The 24,144-nt window shown below is 49.3% G+C and overlaps 1 protein-coding gene across 2 annotated transcripts; it reads right to left on the minus strand.

Moving 5' to 3' along the window:
• Nucleotides 1-5,239: 5,239 nt before the first annotated feature.
• SYNGR1 (synaptogyrin 1) lies at nt 5,240-24,144 on the minus strand. 2 transcript variants are annotated; one of them, XM_030237749.2, is made up of 4 exons: nt 23,924-24,144; nt 13,122-13,359; nt 12,117-12,262; nt 5,240-9,555 (listed from the first exon to the last, which is right to left on the minus strand). In XM_030237749.2, the coding sequence occupies exons 1-4, from the start codon at nt 24,020-24,022 to the stop codon at nt 9,337-9,339; spliced, it is 702 nt and encodes a 233-aa protein (XP_030093609.1). In that variant the 5' UTR covers nt 24,023-24,144; the 3' UTR covers nt 5,240-9,336. The 2 variants fall into 2 exon arrangements, with proteins under 2 accessions (XP_030093609.1, XP_030093610.1); XM_030237750.2 differs by having other exon boundaries at nt 5,240-10,789; nt 23,924-24,140.

The following is a 24,144-nucleotide window of genomic DNA, read 5'->3' on the forward strand; positions in this document are numbered from 1 at the left end:
CAGGCCCCGCCCCCGCGGCAGGCGGCGCCAGGCAGGGCCCGGGCCAAAGCCGGGGAGCCGGGACGCCGCAAGTGCGCCTGGTCTTACACCTTCCTTCTGGTCTAGGCGGAGTGCAGTGTCTCCACTTCTTACCTATGGTCTTCAGGTGTGTGAGAAAGAAGCACCTGTTGGCCGCCACTGCCAGCGTGTGTGTGTGGAGGAGGAGGAAAGAGGGGTAGGGTTGTGAGGATCATTTGATCATGGGATCATCAGGGTTGGAAGGGGCGTGTGAGATCGTCCAGTCCAATTGTCCACCCAGCACTGCCACTGTAAGCCCTAAGACACACGACGTCGCGCCAGATGCAGATGCTGCTTGAACATCCCCAGGGATGGGAGCACCCCATCACCTCTGTGGGCAGCCTACTCCAAGGCCTGACCATCATAACAGTGGGGAAAAAAATCTCTCATCTCAGCTTAAGGCCATTTCCTCTAGTTCTCTCACTGCAGGCACAGTAGAAGACATCAGCCCCGACCTCACTATAACTTCTTTTCATATGTTGGAGAGAGCAATGAGATCTCTTTTTAGCCTCCTTAGACTAAAAAAACCCAACTGCCTTAGCTGTGCAACACAGGATGTGTTTTCACTGGATCTGCTCCAGCATCTCAATGTCCTTTTTAAAGTGAGGGGCCCAAAACTGAACGCAGTCCTTGAGGCGCAGCTGGTACTGTGAATCCTGGATCCTGTGAAATGGGGCCACCCTGAGTGCCAGAGAGCCCTGAGGTAGCCTGGTGTTGAAGTAGTTTTTTTAGTAGTGCATCATGTTCCAAGCAACCTCTAGGGAAGACTCAGCCCAGGTACCAGCTCTCAGCTGCACCCTGTTCCATAGGCACCACATGCGTGGCATCCATGTGTCTCAGCTTGCAGTCTGTGTCCTGCCCTTTCCCTCTCTCTTTTGCAGGTCATAACAAGGATGTAGTTGGACCATGTCCTCAGGGAAGATGTAGGAAAGTGTCTAGGACAAATGACAAGTAGTTCTCAATCCTCACCGCAGTTTGGAGCAGTTCTTGCTAGTTTCGAGTCAGGCACAAGAGTAAAACCACTTGCGTTGCCTCCTTAAGCAATGCAGACAAAATCAGAGAGCACTGATTTTGCTCTTATTTAAGATCCTTTATTGGCAGATATAGGCTGTTTCCACTGAATCAGCTCAGCTAGGGGAGGAGAGCAGACACAAGATTCAATCTCACTGCTTTCTCAATATTATAAGTCAGCAGAAGAGTCCTCCAGAAGCGTGAATGCCATATCTTAATGTGTGTGATGGCCAGCAGTCAGGCCGTGGCAGCAAGGGCTTCAGGAAGAGCCCTGTGTGTTTCCCTGTGTGTATTGTGGCTGCAGGGGCTCCAGCATGAGAGACGTGCAGTTTCAGTCATGGGCAGCAGCACATTTGTGGTGAGGGTGGGAGTGTTAAATAGTCTTGACTTCAGCAGTGGCTTGATACACTCATAATGACATCTTTGTGGCAGATATATTTGATTCAGATGCACTTCAGAAATAATTGCCAGTTGATTAACCTCATTCTATGGAATGATGGCTTTTGCTGCAGGGGTTTTTGCCAGAGGAGTCCAGCTTCCTTTCCTGTAAATCCTCTGTCTATTGTTTTGTTACCTTTCTTTCTTCAAAATATACAAGATTACAGATCCTTCTCCTTTATGCAAGGCTCACAAATATACAGACATTCAACCAGAATTAGGTCCATGGGCAGAATTACTTTTTTAAAAGCTTCTATTATGCAAAGATAGAAGAAAATGCAAGATTTAGAACCTGGGTCTACAAACAGGTCTCCTCAGGTTTAGGCTTCTGTGTGAGCTTGGTCTTAGTGGTGATGTCATTCAGAGTATTCCTGTGGGTAAAGCTGTGAATTGGTACAAATAATTATAGGAATAGGTCTGAAGTATGTATTGGAAGTAGGATGGACAGATTTAGTACTGACAAAGATTTGTTTTCTTGCCAGTATCAAAAGAAGAATTCCCGGTCCTGCAGAAAAATGCATAGCACAGCATTGTCCGTGTCATTAAAAAGCTACAGGCAAGTGTCTTTGCTTTAAAACAGGATGACACTTTTTCAGCATTGCAGCAGCAGCTTATGGTTATTTAATGCCACTGAGGGTTGCAGTCATGCACCTTGATGAGCACAGTCTGACTCCGTCCTTGCTCAGAGCGACACTGAAATCAGCAAGGCTTTGGGTGTGCCTAGAGACTGTCAGCATGTATTGCATTGCAGGGGTTGGGAATTTAGGAGTCATTTCTGTCTTCTTCTATCCATAAGTGAATCCTTTTGAAACTAACAAGAGCAGAGTCTGTGTGAGTGTGCGATAAGGCAGAATGTGAAGTCAATGTGAGAGCAAAACAACTTTCCTAAAGATACAAGATAGAAAATCTGCCACTTTCCTTGTTTGTACAATGCCTTGTCACCTCTTGCAGTTAAGGATGTGCCCTGTTCCTAATTTAAATATCTGGCTTCAGCTCGTAGTCACTAATCTTTGTCATTTGGGTTTATCTTTTTTCTGCCAGTTTGTGCTGAAATCCAGACCTGGTGCAAAGCATTTTTTTCCTTGGTGAAAATACTTGTGCCAGATTCTGCCTGGATACTCCTGTGGTTCTGTCACTGAGCTTCTGCCCTAACCTTGAGTCAGTCAATTAACTACTTGACCTGGAAAAAAAGTGGATAGTAGGATTTAGCAAACAAGGCCATTTGCAGCATTAAATGCATGTTTGTCCAGCAATAATGTCTGCTCATTAAAAGCTTTATGCAGCAATTGGAAGATGAAATAGTGCACTGAGTTTCTGTTGGCTGTATTGGTCAAACTTATTTTAACCTCTGTTTATGCTTCTTACTTTCTGCAAATCCTCTCAGAAATTCCCATTGCCGTATTCCCATGCAGCCAAGATCTCCTCAGGAATGCAGGATATTGGTCACTGAATCTCACCATCCATGCACAAGTAAATGAATTATATGATTCAGTGGTTACCAGATATACAGCTCCCCCTCTCATGTTGAATTCCCACATTTCTCATTCCTCCCCCTCTCTCTCTTTTTGTAATTACTGTCCCATTTTCTCTGTCCCCAGTGCTAGGGATTATACACACAGTATTCCTGGTTCCAATCTGTACTGCTGCCTTCCTGGTTTCATGGAAGCTTTCTCTGCTGGAAAGGAAGAAACATGGTCACTACTCTGCTGGATGAAGATGAACGGCATGACTGAGCAACGTGCCATGGGGAGCGGGGAGCTGGGGGCAGCCCCTCCACAGTGCTCTTGCAGGCGCTCAGGAACCGGGAAGCATTTCCCAGATTGCAGGCAGAAGCCATCACATCGTTTCGTTTCTCTCTCCTGATGATGTGTGAGATATGTTTAGGGAGACTTTTTTGTGTTTTGATGCTAACAGAGGCTGGGGCTGGAAAGAAAGCCATGATTTTTGGCAAAGCTTGTAGGAGGTGACATGGAAAAAAAGGAAAGGGTCTCTCCACCAGAGCCAGCTTGCCATACTCGCTCTGCTCCCACGGCAAACAGAAAGGGATGGTGGGGGGTGGCATTGTGAGGCCTCACACAGCTCCACCCCGAGGTCACCTCATCTGCCTTTACCAACCTCAGCCTGATGCTTCCCACAGGTACAGGTGCCCTAATGCTCCTCATTTCTTTGCAGGCCACTGTTTCCAGGCTTGCTGGAAGGGCAGAGAAATAAGATGGGGCAATAAAAAGAAAATGCTTTAAGGAAGGAAAGCTGGAAATAACAGATTCTTTCCCCCCCAGCACCCTCTGTGAGAGTTGGAGAGCCAACGTGGAGAGCTACTTCCAGAGAAAGGGGGAATGAGGAGTGTGCTGATCCCCCCAAGAGAGAGTCAAATGCTTCTGCAAATCAGAGTTTGTATAGTTTTAGGCCAGATGGATTTATGAGGGAGGGAAATTGGTTGTTTCATGTAATTTTATTTATCTCCTTGATACACTAACCAGAGTTTCATCTCCTTGAGTCCTGGGATTATGTGAACTTAAAAAAAAAAAAAAACAACTTTATAACAGAATTGTTTCTTGATGTCATGGCTGCAGGGAGAAGCTTCAAAACATGACTCATAAGCATGTGAAATACCAGAGAGCAAAACTAAAGAGATTTCAAACGATTAGAAAACACAAACAAACTAGTAATGTTGGAGTCCTACTCATCTGAAATGCTTGCTTTTGGCAACATCTTGTCTCACCAGTTCTTAACACCGCCTGTTGCCAACGCAGACATCTCTGTGGGCTTGGTATCTTCGCAAAACATCCACCCCAAAAGCTGTGACTGTAGGAAGGGTCTTTGTCCAAACAAAGATTAATCATGAAACAGATGGGTTGGTCCACCAACACTTTTGCATGTAATCTGATGTGCAGCTGCAGTGTGTGCTCAGTAGTGGTCCCAAGAGGGGAGAGAGTTTGGGGGACTGGCTGGAGCCTGTTCACCATCATGTGCCTCTGTTTACTGTCCTCAAACCCTACAAAGGTTGGGAAATGTGATACTCAGGTACTCGGGTGACAGACTCATTAAAAGGGGATGAGAGGGAAGCTTTAGCTAAGCATCAGCACAGGATGGGATTTTGAATTTCATTTTTATTGCAAAGCCTGTTGGAACAATATCCTTTTAGTGATGGGCTGCCAATCACTGACACCCACTGTGGGCAAGAAAATGGCCCTGAGAGCTCATTTCCCAGGATTTGATTATGTTTTGAACACCTGCGGTACACCAGACATCTGAGCAATGGTCACACGTAGATGACTAAAGATAAAGACATCAAAGGACTAAACACTTCTGCTTCCCAGGGTGTGAAAATACAGGTGTTTTTTTCCATATGGATTTGTATCCTCTATTCCTGTAAGTCTCCCATCCACCTCTCCTATTGCCACATCCTTTTCACAGTGAGAGTCCACTTCTAACATGGCATGTCAGGTTCCTCAAGTTTTCCAACTGATTAGGTAAGAGACACTTGATGGTGTGTGTGATTTGAAACTTAGGCTAAGTAAAACATACAACCATTGGCTTCCACTGAAACATCTCAAGAAGGGCAGCTCTTTAGGTTTCTTTCCTCCATCCAAGCCACTGATTGTCACTAAACTTGCCAGCTTTGCCATGCAGGAGCACAGGACCCAATGCTCTTGTAGCAAACCAAGCTTAAAAAGCCATCCCTCCACAAAGAAGAAAATCCAGACAATTTTTTTTTTTCCATATAGTATGGTTATTTTGAACGTCGTAACTTTATTGAGACACCAGTAGTTACCACCTTCACTTTGTTAACCACAAATATATAGGACATTGTAAACACAGGTGCCGAGGTGGCGGGGTTCGCTGTAGTTGAATTTCAGAAGGGACAGGGCAGGGGGAGGAGGAGGAGGAGGAGGGGTGAAGGGACACTCGGGCTTAGACAAGACCACTCAGAGGATCCTGTATGCGGCAGACTATCCATGAGTCATCGGATATACGTATATATGTATAGCTTTATATTATACATCTCTTTAAATATATATATATAATATATATACTATACACAGGCAGTAATGTGGCAGGGGAAGGGGCAGGGCAGCCCAGGTGGTGTTACAAATGCCACACAGGCAGCAGGGAGTTGTCTGGATGGATCGTTTGAACTTGCTGCATGAGGTGGCCTCACTGGGTTCCTTACCTTGTACCTGCTCTGGGGATGGGAGCTGAGACTCCTGTGGGAATCACCCTGCAATGCTGCCTTCCTGGGTCCTCCCAAGTGCTTGCAAGGGTACAGGGACAAAGACACCTCCTCCCCTGTGGGAACTGCCAGGAATAACGCAGAGAGGAAGGGCGTGTGATGAGGTGATGAACAGGGTGGTGGGGATCCAGGCATGGGGACACATCAGGAGGCTGAATGCACAGACAGAACTGGGGCAACATTTCATCATCTCTTTGCCCTTCACAGCTTCTGCTTCCACAAAACAGTCCCTTAACTGGGGGCTTCATAAAATAAGAAGACATCAAGGAGCCACTGCTCCCAACAAGGGATGTGTAATCCCCTGTAATAGAAACAAATGGCAGAGGGGGAAGAAAGCCACCTTATCATTTTGCTTATTCAGCCTTCCCTCTGATCTCCTAATCTCCAGAGCGGGGCTGATCTCACCCGCACTTAGAATGCAAAAGGGACATGTTCCAGTCAGCTGCTCAGGTCTCGGCTATGATCACCAGAAATATGCAGCACCTTATCAGAAGCACCTAAGATAAGATTACCAGCCCTTTGAGTAGCTCTGTATGTCTCATCAGCTACAGAACCAGCCAAATGCCACTGGAAATTGCATTCTGCATTTTAAAGGACTAAATAAATGCAAACAAGCAGAGTCCCACTCCCAGGTCTGCCACCACCAACACCCCACTGCAAAGGCTGAAACCCATGAGCAAAAGCAAGAAGCTGTCCGAGTATCTACTGTTGTAGTGTCACATCAATGCTTTTCTTATGACACAAAGCAAGGAGAACAACAGAGAGATGGGAAGTAACCCGAGATGAAGTCACTTGGCTCATGTCCCACTGAAGTACTGGTTCTGACAGGGAGGCTCATTCCTGCCTCAAGCCCACCTGAGCCATCAGCTGGTTACAGGAGGGAAGCAAGCCCAAGAGGATAAAGAAAAGCTTGCTCATTAGTCAGCCCCAAATGGTGTTTAGCCACCTACATAACTCTGATGGGAGAAGAGGCATGCAAGATGCTCCTGCATCACACCCCAAACCAGAGCCCCAGGTAGATCCCCCACATACTGTCTGTACCTCTCCTTATGTGCCTAGTCACTCACAGAAGAGGGATCTCCCAAAATGTACAACATATTTTTGTGCTGAGGGTGGTTACTTATAGCCTCCACCTCCTCTTGGCTCCCTCCCCACACCCCAAAGGAAAGCATGAAGGATGACACAGATGAATCTAGGCGAGTACAACTAACTTCTCTCCTCCTCCGCCTCATCATTCAATCATTCTTCTTCCCTGGTGGGAGACAGGCAGGAGGGTGCTCCTCCCACATCCAGTCACAACAAGCCTCTCTCAATAAAGTAAACCCATCCCAAGCCTAAATATTAGGCTGAACCCACAGAAAATGAAGCTCGAGGGTCTTCCTTCCTATAAGCACCCCTCTTATTTACAGTATTGCATTCACTCATAGGCACAGAGCAAGGGATGTGTGCCTGTGCCCAGTCATTCCTGCTGCGTCCTAGGGCTACCCAATCCCCTGCTCCTGTCCTAACCAGTGGGTAACCACCAGTGAGGCAGGCCAAGTCTGGGGAGGACAAGCCATGGGGACAGCCGCCAGCAGCACAAATGTGCTGGAAGGAACAAGGAGAAACAGTGCTTGTGTATACAGTGGAGAACACTGCTCCACTTCCTCTTGCTGCTCTACAGTTTCTACCCCTTCCTTATCTTTGTGGGGCACTAGGAGGAGGGAAGGACTGGTAACCTTGGTGTCCTCCAGATGAGATATTCACACAACCAAAGCCCAGGCCTGTGTCCCATTCTCCCCACTCCTAAGGGGGCTATGAGGAATAGGCTGGATGTGCAGTGCAGGCACTGACAGATTTTAGATCTGCTCCTGATTTCGGCTACTGGGACCAGTGTCGCCGTCAAGCAGGGTGGCTGCCTGGGGGATGGAGCTCCTCGCTTCTGCAAGATAAAGCCTGCTTCTTGTGCTCTGAGAGATGTCTGTGCCCAGGAGAATTATCTAGGTAGCTATTGCTGAATTTTTTCCATTTAGGGGAAATCTGGGAATCTGTCTTCACGCACAGACCGAACTTCTAACTTGGAACAAAGAGTGGGCTTCCACAGTTGTGTCTTTACTTGGAGCAAAATCATGAGGAGAGTGGAATGACACCCATAAGACCTCTATCTAATAGTCACTGCTGCCACCTAGGCGAGGCTTTAAAGTCAGCCAGGATCTGAGATGCTGCAGAAGAGCACTAAGGTATGGTCTATGGCAAGTACAGAAAGATCAGTTTTCAGACAGCTCAATCTGGCCCCAACCAATTCTCTGCACACCAAGACCTCTTCCCTGTCTGAGTAGGAAGCAAAGCGCAGCTGTACAGGGCAGAACCCCTCCCGCTTGGCTGCACTCCTGTGCAAGAGCCAGACATATGCTGGCTATCTCAGCAGCAGTATTTCTTCCTAGGTGGGGTCCTGCTCCATTCCTGTGTGCTACAAAGATGGTGTCAGCAAGAGGCTCTGCACTATTGTAAAGGAACAGAGGAACAGAAGGTTCAGCAGGACCTGAGGAACAAAACTGTCTTTCTGTTCCTCCTTCTCTGGGTGAAATGACAAAGCTCCCCTCTCCCCCTTGAACTAGCCCAGCTGGGGTTGAAGGCGCTCAGGGCTCTCTAGAAGCCCACCTCCTCCATCCTTCCTCCCACAGGCACTCTATCTGGGCCCAGAGACTGGGCATGGCTCCCCTCCTGCCTTATCAAACACTGGTCTGGGAAAAGCAGTGACTAGCAGGACATACAGCCAAGGGGAATCACCGTCCACCTCAATCCAAGGGGGCTGAGGAAGGACTGAATCTCAGGGCACCACCCCTGTGCTGTGCTCAGTCTCTTCCTGTAACCTACGCAGATGTGCCTGCGATTTCTGATTGTACCTGCAAATCTTCCTTTTTCCCTTCCCATTTCTTCTTCTTGTACTCTCCTCTCCAATACCACTTCTCCCAAACCCTCTAAAAATAAAGCACCCCTCCCTCACTAGCATGTGGCAGGGAAAAGCCCCCTTGTCTTTACATGGAGGACGCTGTTCCTTCTGTCCTCCAGGCCCCTCCTCACACTCTTGAATGCTGACTCCAACACCATTCTCCTCCCTGATCCACCAGGTGCTCCAAACCAATGTGGATGCTCCCACATCTACTCCAGCCTTTAATGGGACCATCTCTTCTAGGAAGGTCCCCGGTCCCTCTCATTTCTTCTGTTCTGCCTCCAACAACCTTTCCCCTGCCCTGCCAGTGCCATAGCTCCTCTCCTGTCCACAAGACAGACTCTGCCCTCTGTAACAAGGCAGAGGGAGAGGAGGACAGGAGGGACCTTCCTATCAAAATGCAGATTTGGGAAAAATTTGGTTCTGGCAGGTCGCTTGGTGGGAGAGGAGAAGGAATAGGTGATGGGGAAACCTTTTTTCCTTTTTTTTTTTTTTTTGCCTTTTTTAAAAACAATAAATAAAAACAGATGACCCAGAAGGCTGGAGCATAGCTGAGAGCCACCTCTTGTACCACTATGCACGTGTCTTGTTTGTGCCTCGGCTTTCTGCCGGCAGTGGGAACGGGGGCAGAAGGGAAAGGGGAAGGGAAAGGGGCATCGGTGGCTCAGTAGTTCTGCGTTTGGTACCCCTGTGTCTCGGTGTCGAAAGCATCTGCTGGAGGGGGCTGCTGGTACGTCCCCACCGCATCTGTAGCATCCTCCTCGTTCGTGTAGGGAGCATAAGGCATGCCGGAGTCCTGGCTTGGGTCCATGTAGTCCTGGGAGAAGAGGGCCGAATCGGCACCCAGCTGGAAACGCTGATACGCCAGGAACGCCTGGCCCACCTTTAAGGGAGGAGGTGGAGGGAAGAGATGGGAAGCAGAGAGGGAAGAAGAAAAAGAGGAGGAACGTACCGAAAAAGAGAAACAAACAAAAGTGGGGTTAGTAGTGGTTACGGATTAGTGTGCGAGGCCCGCCTGGCAGATGGCCGGTGAAATGCCCCACGAGCATGGAAGTCCACGCTCTCCCACAGAAAGCACGAGCCCACAAGGAGAGAGAGGAGGACGGGGCATGGATGGCTGCAAGACCAGCTGGCTGTGTGCAGCCTGCCAAGGCTCCCTGCTTTCTCTGGGATGTTCAGGGCACCTCCTGTCTGCCAGCAGGGTTTCACCAACATTGCATGGGTGGCAGAGGCTCAGTTGGCACTGGTTATCCCAGTCAGCCCCTCTTGGCTGTGGGGAGGCAATCTGCCTCAGCAACACCAGAGGGCTCAGCTGCTGGGCTGCGTCCACGAGGCCATTTGACTTGTAAAGGCCAGTAAGGAAAGCAGGATTTGACACAATGTACTGAGGTAGAGGACACCCCCTGAAACACCTTCACCAGTCAACATCTGCAAGGTGTAGCACAGACCTTGGGAAGGAGCAGCTGGAAGCAAGGCAGCTGCTTCCCAGATCAGGGGAGAGTTAGCAAGCAAACTGCTGTCTCCTGCCTCAGGCACCTTTTGGTGGACTACAGGAGCCTGGGCACAGGGTTCAGCAGGCATGGCTCATTGTCCCAGAGCATCCCTGAGAGAGTTGAGGAGTCTAGCAAGTGATGGGGGAGAGGTTTTTGGGGAATGAGGTCTGGGAAGAAATGGAAGAGATAAAATATTGGGGGCAGAGGGCATCTCCTGGCTGAAGTATTAGGTCTGAGCAGTCATCAAAAAAAGGCACAGTGGTGTTACACAGCATTAGTTAGGGTATGGGTGAGGGAGAGAAGGGAGCAGAAGAGGAGAAGAAATTGCCAGTTCCAACCCTCCAGAGGGAGATCCCCCATTTAATGGACAACCCCACTCCAATTCAATGGCCCATATCTTCCCATCCCATGCCCTGCAGTGACCACACACTCATAGTCAGGGCATTGGAACCAGCTCTGCTCAGTGACCTCCTCCATCTGCATCCCTCCACCCCTTCCCCCAAATTCTCCCATCAACAAGGGGCACTAAGGCAGCAAGGATGGGGAGTTAGGGAACAGGGTATTGTATTCCTCCTGAAAATTAATGTCTCCGAGTCTCCGGAAAGCCAGAAATGCGAGGAAGCCCTGTGAGGAGAGAGAGAGGGTTGTGGGAAGGAGAATCAGTAAGGTAGAGCAAACCAGAGTGTTTGAAATTAAAAAAAAAAAAAACAAGGAACCAGGGGAAGAGGATGCCTTTTTGGCCACTTGCAAGCCTGTGCATGGGAGAGGATCACTGCAGGTGATGGCACCTCCAAAAGTGTCCTGAGGGACCCCTTGCAAAAACCCTGCTCCTTGTCTCACTTTCTGCTGGAGCTTGCAAGGGGCTTTTGGCAGCTCTTGAGTGCAGGACACAGCTCATGAAGGGAACACACACTGCTGTCCCTCAATCCTGTCCAGTGTCATCGTGGTGAGGGTTCTGACAGCACAACCCTTTGCAGCCCCCTTTCCTCTTTGATGGCTCTGTGGTCCTATGGCACCTTTCCTATCTGGCCCCTGCCCAACATCAGGGCCTGTAGGAAGAGGAGAAGATAAAGCCACAAGGGCTTATGCATGGAGACAAGGTTAAAATGCTTTCCTGCTTGGCACTATCCTGTCACTTCAGAAAAAAATCACTTGTGCTTGGTGCTCTCAGAGGCAGGAGGAAGTCATCAGAGATATTTATATTTCACCCAACAGTTTTTCCAGGAAACTGGCAATAAAGAACTGCTGGGGAAAGGGCAGTCTTAAGACAGTACTATCACCTTCCTAAAAGGCAACCCAGTGAGGTGGCACTCCAGTGGTGGGTGCAGAATCCAGAAGAACAATGATGACATCTTGCACGATGAGAGCAAAAGTGGGAGGGAGATGGGTGTAACCCCTGGCCTGCAGCTCCCTTTTCTGTTTAGTGTCTGTAAGGTGAAAATGCTGTTGAAGTCCTCTGACACACAGAGAAAACAGTAACAGGTTGTCCAGAGAGGTAGTGGATGCCCCATCCCTGCAAATTTTTGAAGTCAGATTGAACTGGGCTCTGAGCCACCTGATCTAGTTGAATATGTCCCTGCTCTTTGCAGGGGGGTTGGACTAGATGGCCTTTAAAAGTCCCTTCCAACCCAAATTATTGTATGATTCTACAACAATGTTGGTTGGGGAGCTGGATTGTCCAAGGTCATATTAAAGGTTTGTTGAGAACACTCCTTACAGGGATATGAGCCTCTCTTGCCCATTGTGCTTATTAGTGCTCTGAAACCTTTTTCTACGCAAGTTTTTGAGTCCCAAGTTTACTTGCCAACCACCGCCTCTCCTGCATTTCCTTCTCAGAAGCCATGTGAACTGAGATCCCAGGAGCCCCACTCTCAGCCAGTCTCTTTTTATTCCTCACAAGATAATACAGCACAGAGCACATTTGATCCCACATCATGACTACTCTACTCACCCAGGTAAAGATGGAGAAGAACGAGAATGTGATGGCTGCTCGGGCTGCATCCCCTCCCTCATTCAGTGGGTTATCCTCTGGTTTCGAAGCTTGCCATTGGTTGGTCAGAAAGCAGAAGCCAACGAACCAGAGGAATGCCCAAAAGGCTGGGATGGACCACCACCGGCGTGCCAAAGGGAAGGACAAAGACAAGAAGAAGATACGCGTGAGCATAACATATACATATTACATTTCTCTGGAAATTTCAACCCTCTGAGACCCACCACTATGTTGCAGACTGGGCCAAACTGACTGCTCAGCCAATCTGAGCTCAACTGAGCTGGCAGGCTCCCTGACAGCAAATTGTCAAGGTGACCAAGAGGTGCCTGCAGAGAGCACCTCAGGAGAGTTCATTTGCTGGTGTTTGGATTGATCATAGGACTTGCATTTGGCCTTGGGAGGGAGCCTGAAGGGCTTCCAGTACTAAAGCAATCACCTGGGCTCTATGAAACAGCCACTGCTTCACAATCCTGTCTTGCAAGGACAAGTAAAGAGCAATTCCTTCCACGGGAGCTGCAAAAGAGTGGGAAGCAGCTGGTCTGCAGTTACACAGAGACCAGCTTGTGCTCAGGACAGAGCAGCTTAGGGACTCACATCAAGGAAAGGTGCTGAAAGATCACTAACACGCTGTGCTCCCAGGAAAGGGGTGAAGGTAGGAGGCACTCACCCTCTGCCAAGCACAGGCAGACACCTGGCAGTGAGGGAAATGAGCATTCCAAGGCAACAGAAAAACAGGGCACAATCCTCCAACCTTCTCTTGTCAGCTGTACATAAGATTGCTAGGCAAGGAGCTAACTGTGAAAGAACTTGCAAGCCCAAAGTCCTTAGCAAATCCAGGTGCTTCACCTGCTCCTGTCCTCACTCCATTCCTGGCCCCTTTGACAAACTTCAGGGAGAGCCTGACATTAAGCAGTTTGCCTGAAAGGCTGGAATAAGCCAGCATGGCCAAAGGGCTGGGAAGCTCACCCGAGACGCCGATGTCCGAGAGCACTGCCTTCTTGCGGTCCTTGACGCTGCTGATCTGCGGGAAGTAGGCATCCAGAGCCAGGTAAAGAAGGCAGCTGAGGAAGGCGAGGACACCCACGGTAATGCCATAGTTGCAGGCATTGTGATTGCGGTTGAAGATGCAGTGCTCTTCTACCTCATCCACGCGGTTCACGTACCCTTCATTGACAATGGAGCCAAACACCACGATGGAGAACACCTGGTGGGGAGGGAGGCCGGAGACACATCAGGGCAGGCCCCATCTCTCTGGACCAGCAGAAAGGAGCAGAGCTCTGCAGGGGACAGACACCCTTCAGCAGCAACTTTCTGCTCTGTTGAGCTCCTGCCTGGCTGCCTTGCCTGGGTTGTAGCCACAGGGAATTTACTAGGAACATGGTCTCATTTTATTTCTGAGGATTAACTTATAATAGGACATTTTTAGATTGAACCTTTTTATCCATCTGTCCTAAAGCGATGCAAAGCAGTTGCAGTCTGGAGTAAGGGTGGCTTCCCACAGACACACAGGGAGGTGACATGGAATGTAAATTGGGATATGGTTTTGGTGTGCGTGCCTGCATACAATGGCTTCAAGTAGTGGAAATCCTCTTAGTTTGCACTTATTCTCCCACTCACTCCTTTCTCTTCAAGAGATTGTTTCTACCATGCATCTGTTCACTGATTTTATCTATCAAGCTACGAGGCTCTTTTCCCCATCCACCCTCCCACAATCTACAGCCCTGCTTGCTCTGCAGCTCCATTCTGCTGGGCTTCCAATCTTCCCATTTCCCCACACCACAGACCTCTCTCCACCAGTTTTCCATCACCCCACTCCATGACACCACCTATCCTGTCCACTCACCCATATGCCAACACCCTCCAACCTTCCCCATAGATTTCAGCCAAACATCCTTACCCCAGGTCCACTCATCAGGGCTACTGTGAGTCCTCCCTACCTGTCACCACCACTGCCACTGCATGTTATTTTAAATCAGGCAAAATTAAGGATGAGTCCAGGTAGCAATGCCCTAATCCGCAGTTGCTGGTCTAATCTTTGCTCATGGGCTTAGCCTTCGTCGCCTGCCACAAAGCTGTCCCTCTTTGACACAGCAGGTTCACCAAAGCAGAGAGCTATTTACAGCAGCCCCAGTCCTGCACCTTGCACCTCAAATAAGCAGCTTCCCCTTCCCCACAGAAAAAAGAGGGGAATATTAAGGCAGCATGTACAGATTTTTCTTTGCAGAGCATCTGGAGACCCTCACTAGGAACAGCTGACTAGATGCTGCCTGCAAGAAGAGCCTCAGGGAAATGGGAATGGGACCTCAAGCATGGGATGAAATTACATATGAAGTGCACTGGGACATCACCAGGGTACTCTGCCAGCTTGGGAGATGTCTGCACAACAAGACTTGGCACCTTTGAAACCACCCTCCCATCCCCAGGAAGAAGCAGCACACAAGAAGATGAGGAGGCCAAGTCTCCTGCAGGAAGTGGATCTAGGTCTGACTGTCTGCCTGGTCAGGACCCCAGTTCCACTTAACCCAACCAAGCACCAGAAGACAGCCCAGAAAGCAGAGAAGCAGCTTTGTGAGTGCAGGGAAAATAGCTGATTAATGCCAACCCAATACACCACCTATTGTCAGTGAGGTTGGATACCTGAGATGCAAAGCACAGACCTCTGCTGCTTGGCCTGGGGCATCAGGATCCAAAGGAAAAGCCTTACTCAGAGTCCCCCAACAGCCCTTGGGCAGATATTCAACATCAATCACATTTCACCTGCCAAACTCTTAACAAATATCCACTGACACGAAAATTATTTTTTCACCTCAAGTCTCATAATTGGGTCACACTTGGGTTGTTGAAATTGGGTGTATCACCAGAGCAAACTAAAAAAAGCTGGAAGCTGGTGTTCCTAAGCGTAGGAGCTATATGGGTTCTCTGAAAATCATAAGAGCTTTTTAAGTTTAGAAGCAAAATAACCGATTTGTCCTCCTCCTCCTTCTTCTTGCAAATCGAGATTGATCATATATTGCAGAAATTGCCTGTGAAAATTAAATAAGAATCTCTTCTGTTAGAAGCAAAGATTTAGTCCTCAAAATTTTAGCCTGAATGGTTTGGAAAGCAGCAAAATTGCAGAAAATTACAGCCAGGCTCTTTTGGTAGGATGTCTCACACACCTTCACAACAGGCTGGGCTGGCAGGTCTGCTTAGGGTCATTGGCAGTAACACCCTGCTCCTCTGACCCGAGGGACAGCTGACAGACTCCTGAAGTGACATCCCAATGTGAGGTTGTGACCAGCACTGATGCTGACACCTGAAGTACCAACCTCCATATATTGAGCTTACAAAGTGGACGCCCTGTTTTCTGCAGCATTAGACAGAAAGCCTATCTTCTTTTTGAAGATGAGGAACAGCCTCTGCAGTAGCATAGTCTGGTGTTCAGTTTTGGTTTAGGACTCAAAACTAGTAAAATGTTGATTCCCTGAGTCAGACAAATCCTTGCAATGAGATTTATTGTGAGTCTCTGCTCACTCATTTGGGATGAATGAACTTTTGCAATAGTCCCTCCACAGACACACATCTGTGGAGATACATCCTGATACACATCTCCTCTCTGCTCCTACCTTTGGGTTTGCTGCTGGGCTGGACAGAATAATTTCTTTTTGCATTTGCTCTTTCATACCTTTTTATGCTGGCACATCATAAAGGCACAGCTCAGAGTCACAAGACTAGAGGAACATCTCCCGCTCCCTGATTTTCAAGCAGAAGTGGCATTCCTAACTTCCTTTCTCCACCTGCAGTCAGCCAAGATGCCAGACTTCTCTCCTATGAAGAGAAACCTGTTTCACAGCCTGGAGGTGCCCAAGGTATGATTTACAGGCAAGCATCTTAGGAGTTTTCTAGGGAGATTTCACTAAGCATGTTCTCACTTGTGAGCAGAATAAGACACTGTGGATGCTTATCCTTTCTGTCCTGAAACAGCCATCCCAAAGTACTCTTTGCCCTTAGGAAAGCTTTCTATGGACCAAAGCACAGTAGCTTACGAGATGTCTCCTTCTCTCTGTGTTTTCCTGACCATTGGCATCAGTTCTGATCCATGCTCCACTCCCTGGCACTGCAGAGAGGGCAAAGAGAGGGTGTGCTCCCTTTGTCAGCCTGTCACCACCCTGATGGCACAGCAAAACGCTGTGAGGGCCCACTGTGCACAGAAGCCTTGAGCTGGGCTGGGTTACACTGACTGGGCAAGAATGGGCAGGCTCAAACCAGAGATTCCAGGCAGAGCTGGACAGCAAAAGAAACTGCTGCTGCTGCTGCTGCTGCCGCCGCCGACAGGCAACCTCACCTCTTTCATTCCCATGGTGTCCATACCTGGAAACAGTTGTGACAAACAATTTTCTAAAAAAAAAAATCATAGTTATGAGCTTAGATCTTGCAGCCTTTAGGAAAAGCATTTGCACACTTCATCCATGACAGATATTCCTTGTTGGTATGGGAGCAGCTGGGTGGAAGCTCACTGACATGGCAAGTCATCTTAGAAAGAGCAAATATATTTTATTTCCTTGATTTCACAATCCATGCCCTGCAAGATGATCTAAGCAGCAGATGCAGAATGAATGACTGCTTAGATTATAAACAAAGCACCAAGTTTTCAAGGATGAAGTGTTTACGTTCCTGTTCCTGGCACATCTGCAGCACTTGTAAGGAAATACCAGTGACCACCAGCACTGGCACAAGCCACTTACTGCTCTGTGTTACTGCTGCTTGTGTCTTCTCCCCCCACTTGGCACTTGCTGCACAAAGCCTTGCCTAAAGCCACTGATAAAGTGGCCCAAAATTCCCATCCAACTGCAAAGACGAAGCAAGGAGAAGACGGCAGAAGTCTTCTCCTGACTAAGCAGTAAGATGCAGACAAGTGGCTTGACTGCAGGCTAACAGGAGGCCTCCCGAGGCTCCCAAATGCAGCCCATCTTTCCACTCTGCAGAGGGAGATTGCTGGCCACTTTCTGATCCTTGGTAATGAAAACCAGCCAACCACCCCCAGCTTTGTGCACTTAACCTGCCTCATTTCTTCAGCAAGGCTACTTAAGTCAGTTAACAGACTTGAACTAACTAGATTTTAGGTTGAGAGGGTTTCTTTAAGCCTCCAAGAGCAACATCAATTGGGCAGGTGTGTGGCCTGTCTGGAGGTACTCATTTAATAAGCAGTAATATATTTGGCTACACTCAAAAGGGGGACAGAAAAGAGCACTTGGAAAAGATCTGACCAACTCAGCCCTGCTGCTAGGACCAGGCTTTGCTCCACTTCACTGCTCCTTACACACCATGTCCACATAGGTTGTTGCAATCATTTTCCTCGATTCCTGTTTTCATCCAAGAGTTTTGAGGACAGCAAGTGCAGCCAGAGCCAGGTGCATTGCAAAGCTGACACAGGCAGAGTAATGTGCCAAGAGACGCAGCAAAATGAACTTAATGCTTAGCACTGCGGGGAGGAGACAGAGAAGCTGAGAGTTTTCCTCACCTCGTTTCTCAAGGGGCTCATGCTGGCCATTACAGGCACGTAAAGGCTCATTAAAGTGAGAAAAGTGCAAAGCAAGCAAAATTCTGCATCTTGTCATAAAACACCTTTCTTTCCCCCTTGGTACACTAGATGATCTGATTTTGCCAAAGGCAAAGGTAAGAGATGAGAAGAGAGGCTCACCAGTCCCTCCCCACTGCAGGCTCAACCCTGCAGAAAGCCAGGCAAAACCTCCTGAGCATCATGTGAGGCAATTTCCACCATGCTGCCCATCCCCAGCCGTGCATCAGATGTTCCTGAGCATCATGTGATGGATGCAAAGCACGGCCAGCCTCTGGCAGTGCACTAGGATTTTCCTGTACCTCATCCCAGCACTTTGTCATGCTGCCTTCCTGACTTCATCCCCAAGATCCCCATGATGGCTGTGGCTGGGATGAGGCTGAAGAGGGCTTCTGCCAAGCTGCCTGCTCAGGCTCGCTGCAATGCCCTCCAGTCACAGCCTCTGTTGCACTGTGTGCTGCCTCTCCCTCTAACATACCCCTTTTTTATTCTGTTATAGAGAGGAAATAGTTTAATGACATAATATTCCTCGTGGGACTTTAAATCAAATCCCCCTCTGGCAGAATGAAGCCATAACTTCTTCTGAGTTTGATCTGGTAACGACAGGAATGAATCTGTTTAAAAAGAAAGCAAGAGCAGGAGACAGTGCAAATGATAAACTGGCAGAGATGATCTGGCTTTCATTTTCATTCAGCCACTTGCAAATGGAGTCTCTGGAAAGTTTTGGAGTGCCCTGCACAGACATGGAATATAATAATTATTATTATTGTCATTAAACCTACTTGTATTTAGTTAATCTTGAAGAAAACACATGCAGCTTTTGAGATGCATGGGACTGGCAGCTTGGAAACAGGCAGCCTCTATTTATTCCCCCCAGCCTGCACCACGCAGCAAACAACTCCTGCCCACAGTCTCGACAGTCTGAGCCTTGTGCAGGTGCTGGAGGAGACCAGTCTCCCTGGACCCCATTTCCCTGAACACGGGAAAAGCACGGGTGTGCCAGTACTTCCCTCCCAGCTCACCCTCCCTGGCCATCAGCCACGTGGCACCAGCTCCCCAGCCAGGGCTGAGCCGGAGCAGGTGACTGAAGGGAGAAAGGCTCCGCATCCCTAATTCCTGCCATGGGATCTGGGACACACTTTCCTGGCCAGCCAGCCTTTTTTTCATACATGGTTTGGCAGCTGACTGCCTGGCCATTAACCCTTCTGCCCCCCACCAGACCTGTGCTCAGGTCGTCCCATGGTTAAATGGCATCTTCTGTCCCACCACGGCTAGTGACAGCCTTCCACAATCATATGTGATGGTATCCAGGTTCTTCTGTACTTTCTAGATGGTCCCTACATTGCTGTGCCACTGGTCAGTGAAGTGGCTACCCAAAAGTTGCATCTTTTTCCCAGATGAAAAGTTCAGTTTTCTTTCTAGCGCCACATCTTCCCCTCCTTGGCTTGGCTGTGCCAGCATAGGCAGAGAACTGCACGCCATGCCACCTGCAGTGCCTGCTCCTCTTGCAGCCACACAGATCCTCTCTGCTGCCTTGTTCCATACAAATATTTGCATTAGCCATGTCCCATCACCACGCAACTCCTCTGCTTCTCCCCTGTATGCCTCTCATGTTTTCAAACAGCATATTACATATGGTTATTTTTTGTTCATGTTTCTGACTGTCTTTGGTCCCTATTGCTACTTCTCAGATTTTTATCTGGAAATATCATTAATGAGAGATTTGTTTCTGCTCCAAGATCCTTCCTGGAAATGCTGTGCTGGAAACAATACAACCTGCTGTATTCGACTTGAATCACTGAGCAACTGTGCATATCTGTTGTTCATCTTGTGACACAGCCTTTCACCCAATCTTTATGACAGCAAAACCCCCAAAATCCTTTTGAAGCTGACCTAGGGAAGGACATCCCATGAAGAACTGTCCCTAGGGCTTGACTGAGAGCACGTGCTGTGAACCCCTGTGCTCCTTTCATCGACACTAACTTACCTCACAAGCACACAGCCAGCGAGCATGGGGGCTGCAGCAAAAATGGGGTGGAGGAGCAGAGGCAGAAAGCATGAGCTATGTATGGGTCAGGAACACGGGCAAGGTCTCAGCTAAATTAGCTGGGGACAGAAGGAAGGTGGGAGCCCAGTTGCAGCTGGTTTTAGACTAATAAGACCTCCAGGCTCTAAGGCTCAGTTTAACTGCCACTGCAAGGCCATCCTACATGTCCTTAGGAAGAGACTAGTGGTGTTGTAAGCCAAGCATGAGTGTGGCAAGCCAAGGACCTGCTGGCAAGGCAGGAGATGGGGCTCTCTGCCATGCTGTGGCTAGCTCTCATCCTCCAGCTTTCAGACGCCAGCCTCTCATGGGGAAGCCAGGAATGTGATTCTTTTCCTTCACCTGCCTTGTCTGCTCAGCTGGAGCTGCTTGGGATGTGCTGTGTCTGTAGACACAGGGAACAGCCCTTCCTGTACCAGTTCAAATGTTCTGGGCGCTCCTATCAGCCAGAGGACATGGTGAAAACAGCAGTAAGTGATGGAAAAGGAGACTGAGTGCCTCTCCTCACTGACCCTCCCTTCAGAGAGGCAGTGTCCTTGGTGTCGGAGGGGGACCTGGCACCTCAACCCATGTGACAAGTTTTAATGGGCTGCTTTGTCTGTGCAGCTCTGGTTAGAAATACTCTTACTCAAGCCCATGTCAAAACAAGCTGGGCCTCCTTCCAAAAACTGAGTTACTTTTGCCTTGTTAGGCTTTTACATCAAGCAGCACTTCAGTTTCTCCAGCAAGCAGGTTTCCAAGCAGACAGGAGCACCTGGAACAACCTGTTTCAATTAGCATTTTACTTATTTATGGCACCAGCACTATATCCAACGCCTGTGGGTTGCAGAGGAGCCACCCAGCTACCCCTGCATCGGCTGTGGAGAGCACTGCTGCACTGCCCTGTGGGCCAGGGCACAGGGGGAATATGTAGGGATGTGCTCACACTTGCCTGCTTTATTTCAAGAAGAATCCTGACAGCCCTAGCTCAGTGTGGGTCCCCAACGCCACTAGCTCCAGCTGTAGGACCAATAGCTGCAGCTTCTGGGTCACCTTAACATCCAACCTGACACAGGAACCTCACAGAGCTACCACTGATCACCAGCACACACACCAGGCAACCAGGCAACCTTCCTGTAGGGAGACACTCACTCTGCTGTGCCTGCTGACCTCCAAAGCACCCATGAAACCTGAGCTGCCTCACAACACTGTCGTGGTGGACAGATGTTCCAGAATTGCTAAACTCTTTCCACAGTTTAGCATTCTCCTTGTCAAACTTATCCTATCTCCTCTTCAGCAAGGAGCAACATAAATAATCTTCGGTCATCCCATCTGTTCCTGATCCTGCAGTTCTCCCTGGAGACTTGCTGCTGCCTCAATTGGGCTGCAAACTCTGTGGGCAGGAGCCAGTTTTGGTGCCTCTTATTAAAAAGTCATGTGCACCTCTGTGCCATCATGAAGTTTGCTAAAAGGCAGCATGACCCAAGCACAAGGTCACTGCCTAAGGAAGCAATCATGAGAATTTCTGCTCAGTGAAAGCTCATCACGTGAAAAAGGCCAAAAGGAGCCTCCAGCTTGCCCTGGAGGGACAATGCACCATTCATGCCATGAGCAAGATAAAGGCAAATGAGATCTCTGGAGATGGCAGGCAAAATACTTTCAGTTTGTGCAAAAGCATGTGAAAGGAAGGATTCCCAGGGAGACCACGAGGAGGGAGAGCCCTTGGCCACCAGAAGAGTTTGGCTCACAGAGCCTGGCACTAGAAAGTCTAAGTATGGATGCAATCAGTTCATAAATACCCAGGGGAAAACACCAGGGATGGAAAAGCACCATTTAAACTGAAGGGCAAAAGATCACAAAAGTAAACGGATACCAAACAGATTTACAATGGAAAGCCTCTGACCACTGGAACCATGGAACCCTCTCTCAGAGAAAGTGAGAAGGGAAGAAAACCACAAACTAGTCTTTTTTCAGAAAAGCTAATCCAATTTATGGAAGGGACCATCAAGGGTCTGATGCTTGCGACAGCTTGAGAGAGGATTTCACAGCCCACGGGGACCTCTCTTGCTCTCAAGTTTAAAGAAAAGACCAAAACTACAATTAAATATTCGGGGTGAGCTTTTGGTTTCTATGCTTTGTTAGAGGAGAGATGCTCAGGAGAACACACAAGACCAAGCCAGTGGAAAAGCAGGAGAAGGAAGGCATAACCTTGCACCATGATGGCCATGCCACCCTCCCTTGCTGAACTGCTGACCTGGAGCATTTCCAGCTTCTGCAAAAGAACTTTATTTCCAGGGCCAAGTGAAGTGTCTGGGGTAAATCCCATCCTGTCCTTTGTCAAGGTCAGATGGGCAGGGAGAAATAGCGTGGGGTCCCAAGAAGATGCTGCTCCGTAGAAAGTGCTTCTTGCCAGGGGAAACCTTGCAGGGCACAGAAATGAGCTCAGCAATCAAGCCAACAGTGTCTGAGATACTCTGAAGCAGATGAGGTGCCTAATTAAAAAACAAATGTATTTCTTGTTCTCTCTCCCTCACCTGGTGCCTCTGGGAAACCAAAATCCTGCAGTGCTTGGATGAAGAGGAAAAAAACCCACCAGACTAAGAGGCAGATAGAAAAAGATAAAATTCTGCCACAGAGATTAGCAATGGGAGAGCCTTTGTAGGTCACATCACGTCCATCATCCCTGGGCACACAGGCTGGCTCCTCTCCAGCCTCCCAGGGGTGGGGGACATGTGTACCCCCTCACCTGGTGCCCAGCAGCAGCCCTGGCGAAGCCAACCCCTCCCAGCGTGATGTGCTGTACTGTAAACAAGCTCAGGCAGATGGACAGACAGACAGAATGCCCGCAATAATCAAGTCCTCAGCTGTCCTGGCACTCTCCAGCCACCCTCCGAGTCACCCGGAGGGGATACCACACACCCACCCGTCTGGAAGGCAAGGGCTGCCTCTCCATCACCACCAGCAAGCCAGGCAACCTTCCCTTTTCCTCCTTGATTGCACCTGGCACTGCTTTTATTTTATTTTCCCAAAGCCAGCCTGCCGCTTTGCCTGCCAGCTCCCATGCGCATGTGTCTCCCTGGCGCTCTCTGCCTGCCCTCCCTTCTCCTCTCCAGGCTCAGACCTCAATCTCTCCCCCGCCAGCTCGCTGCTGCAGCTCTCGCTCCCTTAATCCCAATGACCTTCTTGAACAAACGCGCCAGCCCCATGGGTAGCCATGGATCAGCGTCACGGGAAGAGGGAGAAACCTTCCCACGACACCCCCGTTAAGCTCCTCTTTCCCCCTGCCCCCTTCCCCGCAAATTACCAAGAGGAAAACGTTACAGGGAAGCAGGTTGGGAGGCTGAGAGGACAAGGGTAAAACGCAGAGCAACATCCAGCCCCCCCAGCACGGCCAGAGCCCAGCACCCCCTGACCCACAGGGAAGCAATTCCAGGACTGCAGCATCCCCCCTCCCGGGTTCCTCCTGTCACCCCACATCCTGCTGTCTCCCTGCATCCACCATAAACACACAGGCATGGAAGAGTGAGAAGGCAGCCCACCCTGGAAAGCACCAGAGACGGAGACAGGGTCATGGGCCAGCCTGACTCACCCTGTCCCTCCCCACGGGAGAAACCCCAAACCAGCCTGCTCCCACCCTATATGGGCCTATACCCATACACAGATATATGTGCATACAGCTGTACATCTGTGTGCATGCATACGTGTGGATATGCCTGGACATTTACACATACAGATATATATATATATATATATATATATAAAAACCCAGAGACAGAACCCTACATCCAAACATATTTATAACAGACATAGCCATAAATGCTACGGACGCATATACGTACATATCTCTGTGTACAGATCTAGGCTGTGTGGAGACTTATTGATGGACATATGCATATTATATATATATGTGGATACATGCGCATACACATGCATATAGAAAGCATAAAATAATAAATAAGTAATACATAACAGCATATGATGATAACATATAATAATACATAACGCTATATAACACACAGCGTAATGATTTTATGTGTGTGTGTGAGCGTGTACGCAGGTGTGCAGGAAGGTCAGGGTCGGGGCCGGTGGCGGCCGCCCGCCCCGGAGGGAGCCCCGCGCCCCCCGCAGCCCGACGGGCCGCCCCCCGCCCCGGTGTCGGTGCTGCCCGCGGGGGCGCCGGGGCCTTACCCAGGAGACGAACCGCAGGATGGTCTGCGGCTGCCGGATGAAGGCCTGCGGGTCGAAGGCGCCGCCGGCTTTCCCCGCTCCGAAGGCGCCCCCGTCCATGGCGGCGCGGGGGTGGGCGGGAGGCAGGCGGGGGGCTCGGCGGGCGGTGCCGGGCTGCGCCGAGCCGAGCCGGGCTGCGCCGAGCCGCGCCGAGCCGAGCCGTGCCTGGCAGCCCGGCGGCG

Source organism: Serinus canaria, chromosome 1A (genome assembly GCF_022539315.1).
Source record: "Serinus canaria isolate serCan28SL12 chromosome 1A, serCan2020, whole genome shotgun sequence".
Lineage (NCBI taxonomy): Eukaryota > Metazoa > Chordata > Aves > Passeriformes > Fringillidae > Serinus > Serinus canaria.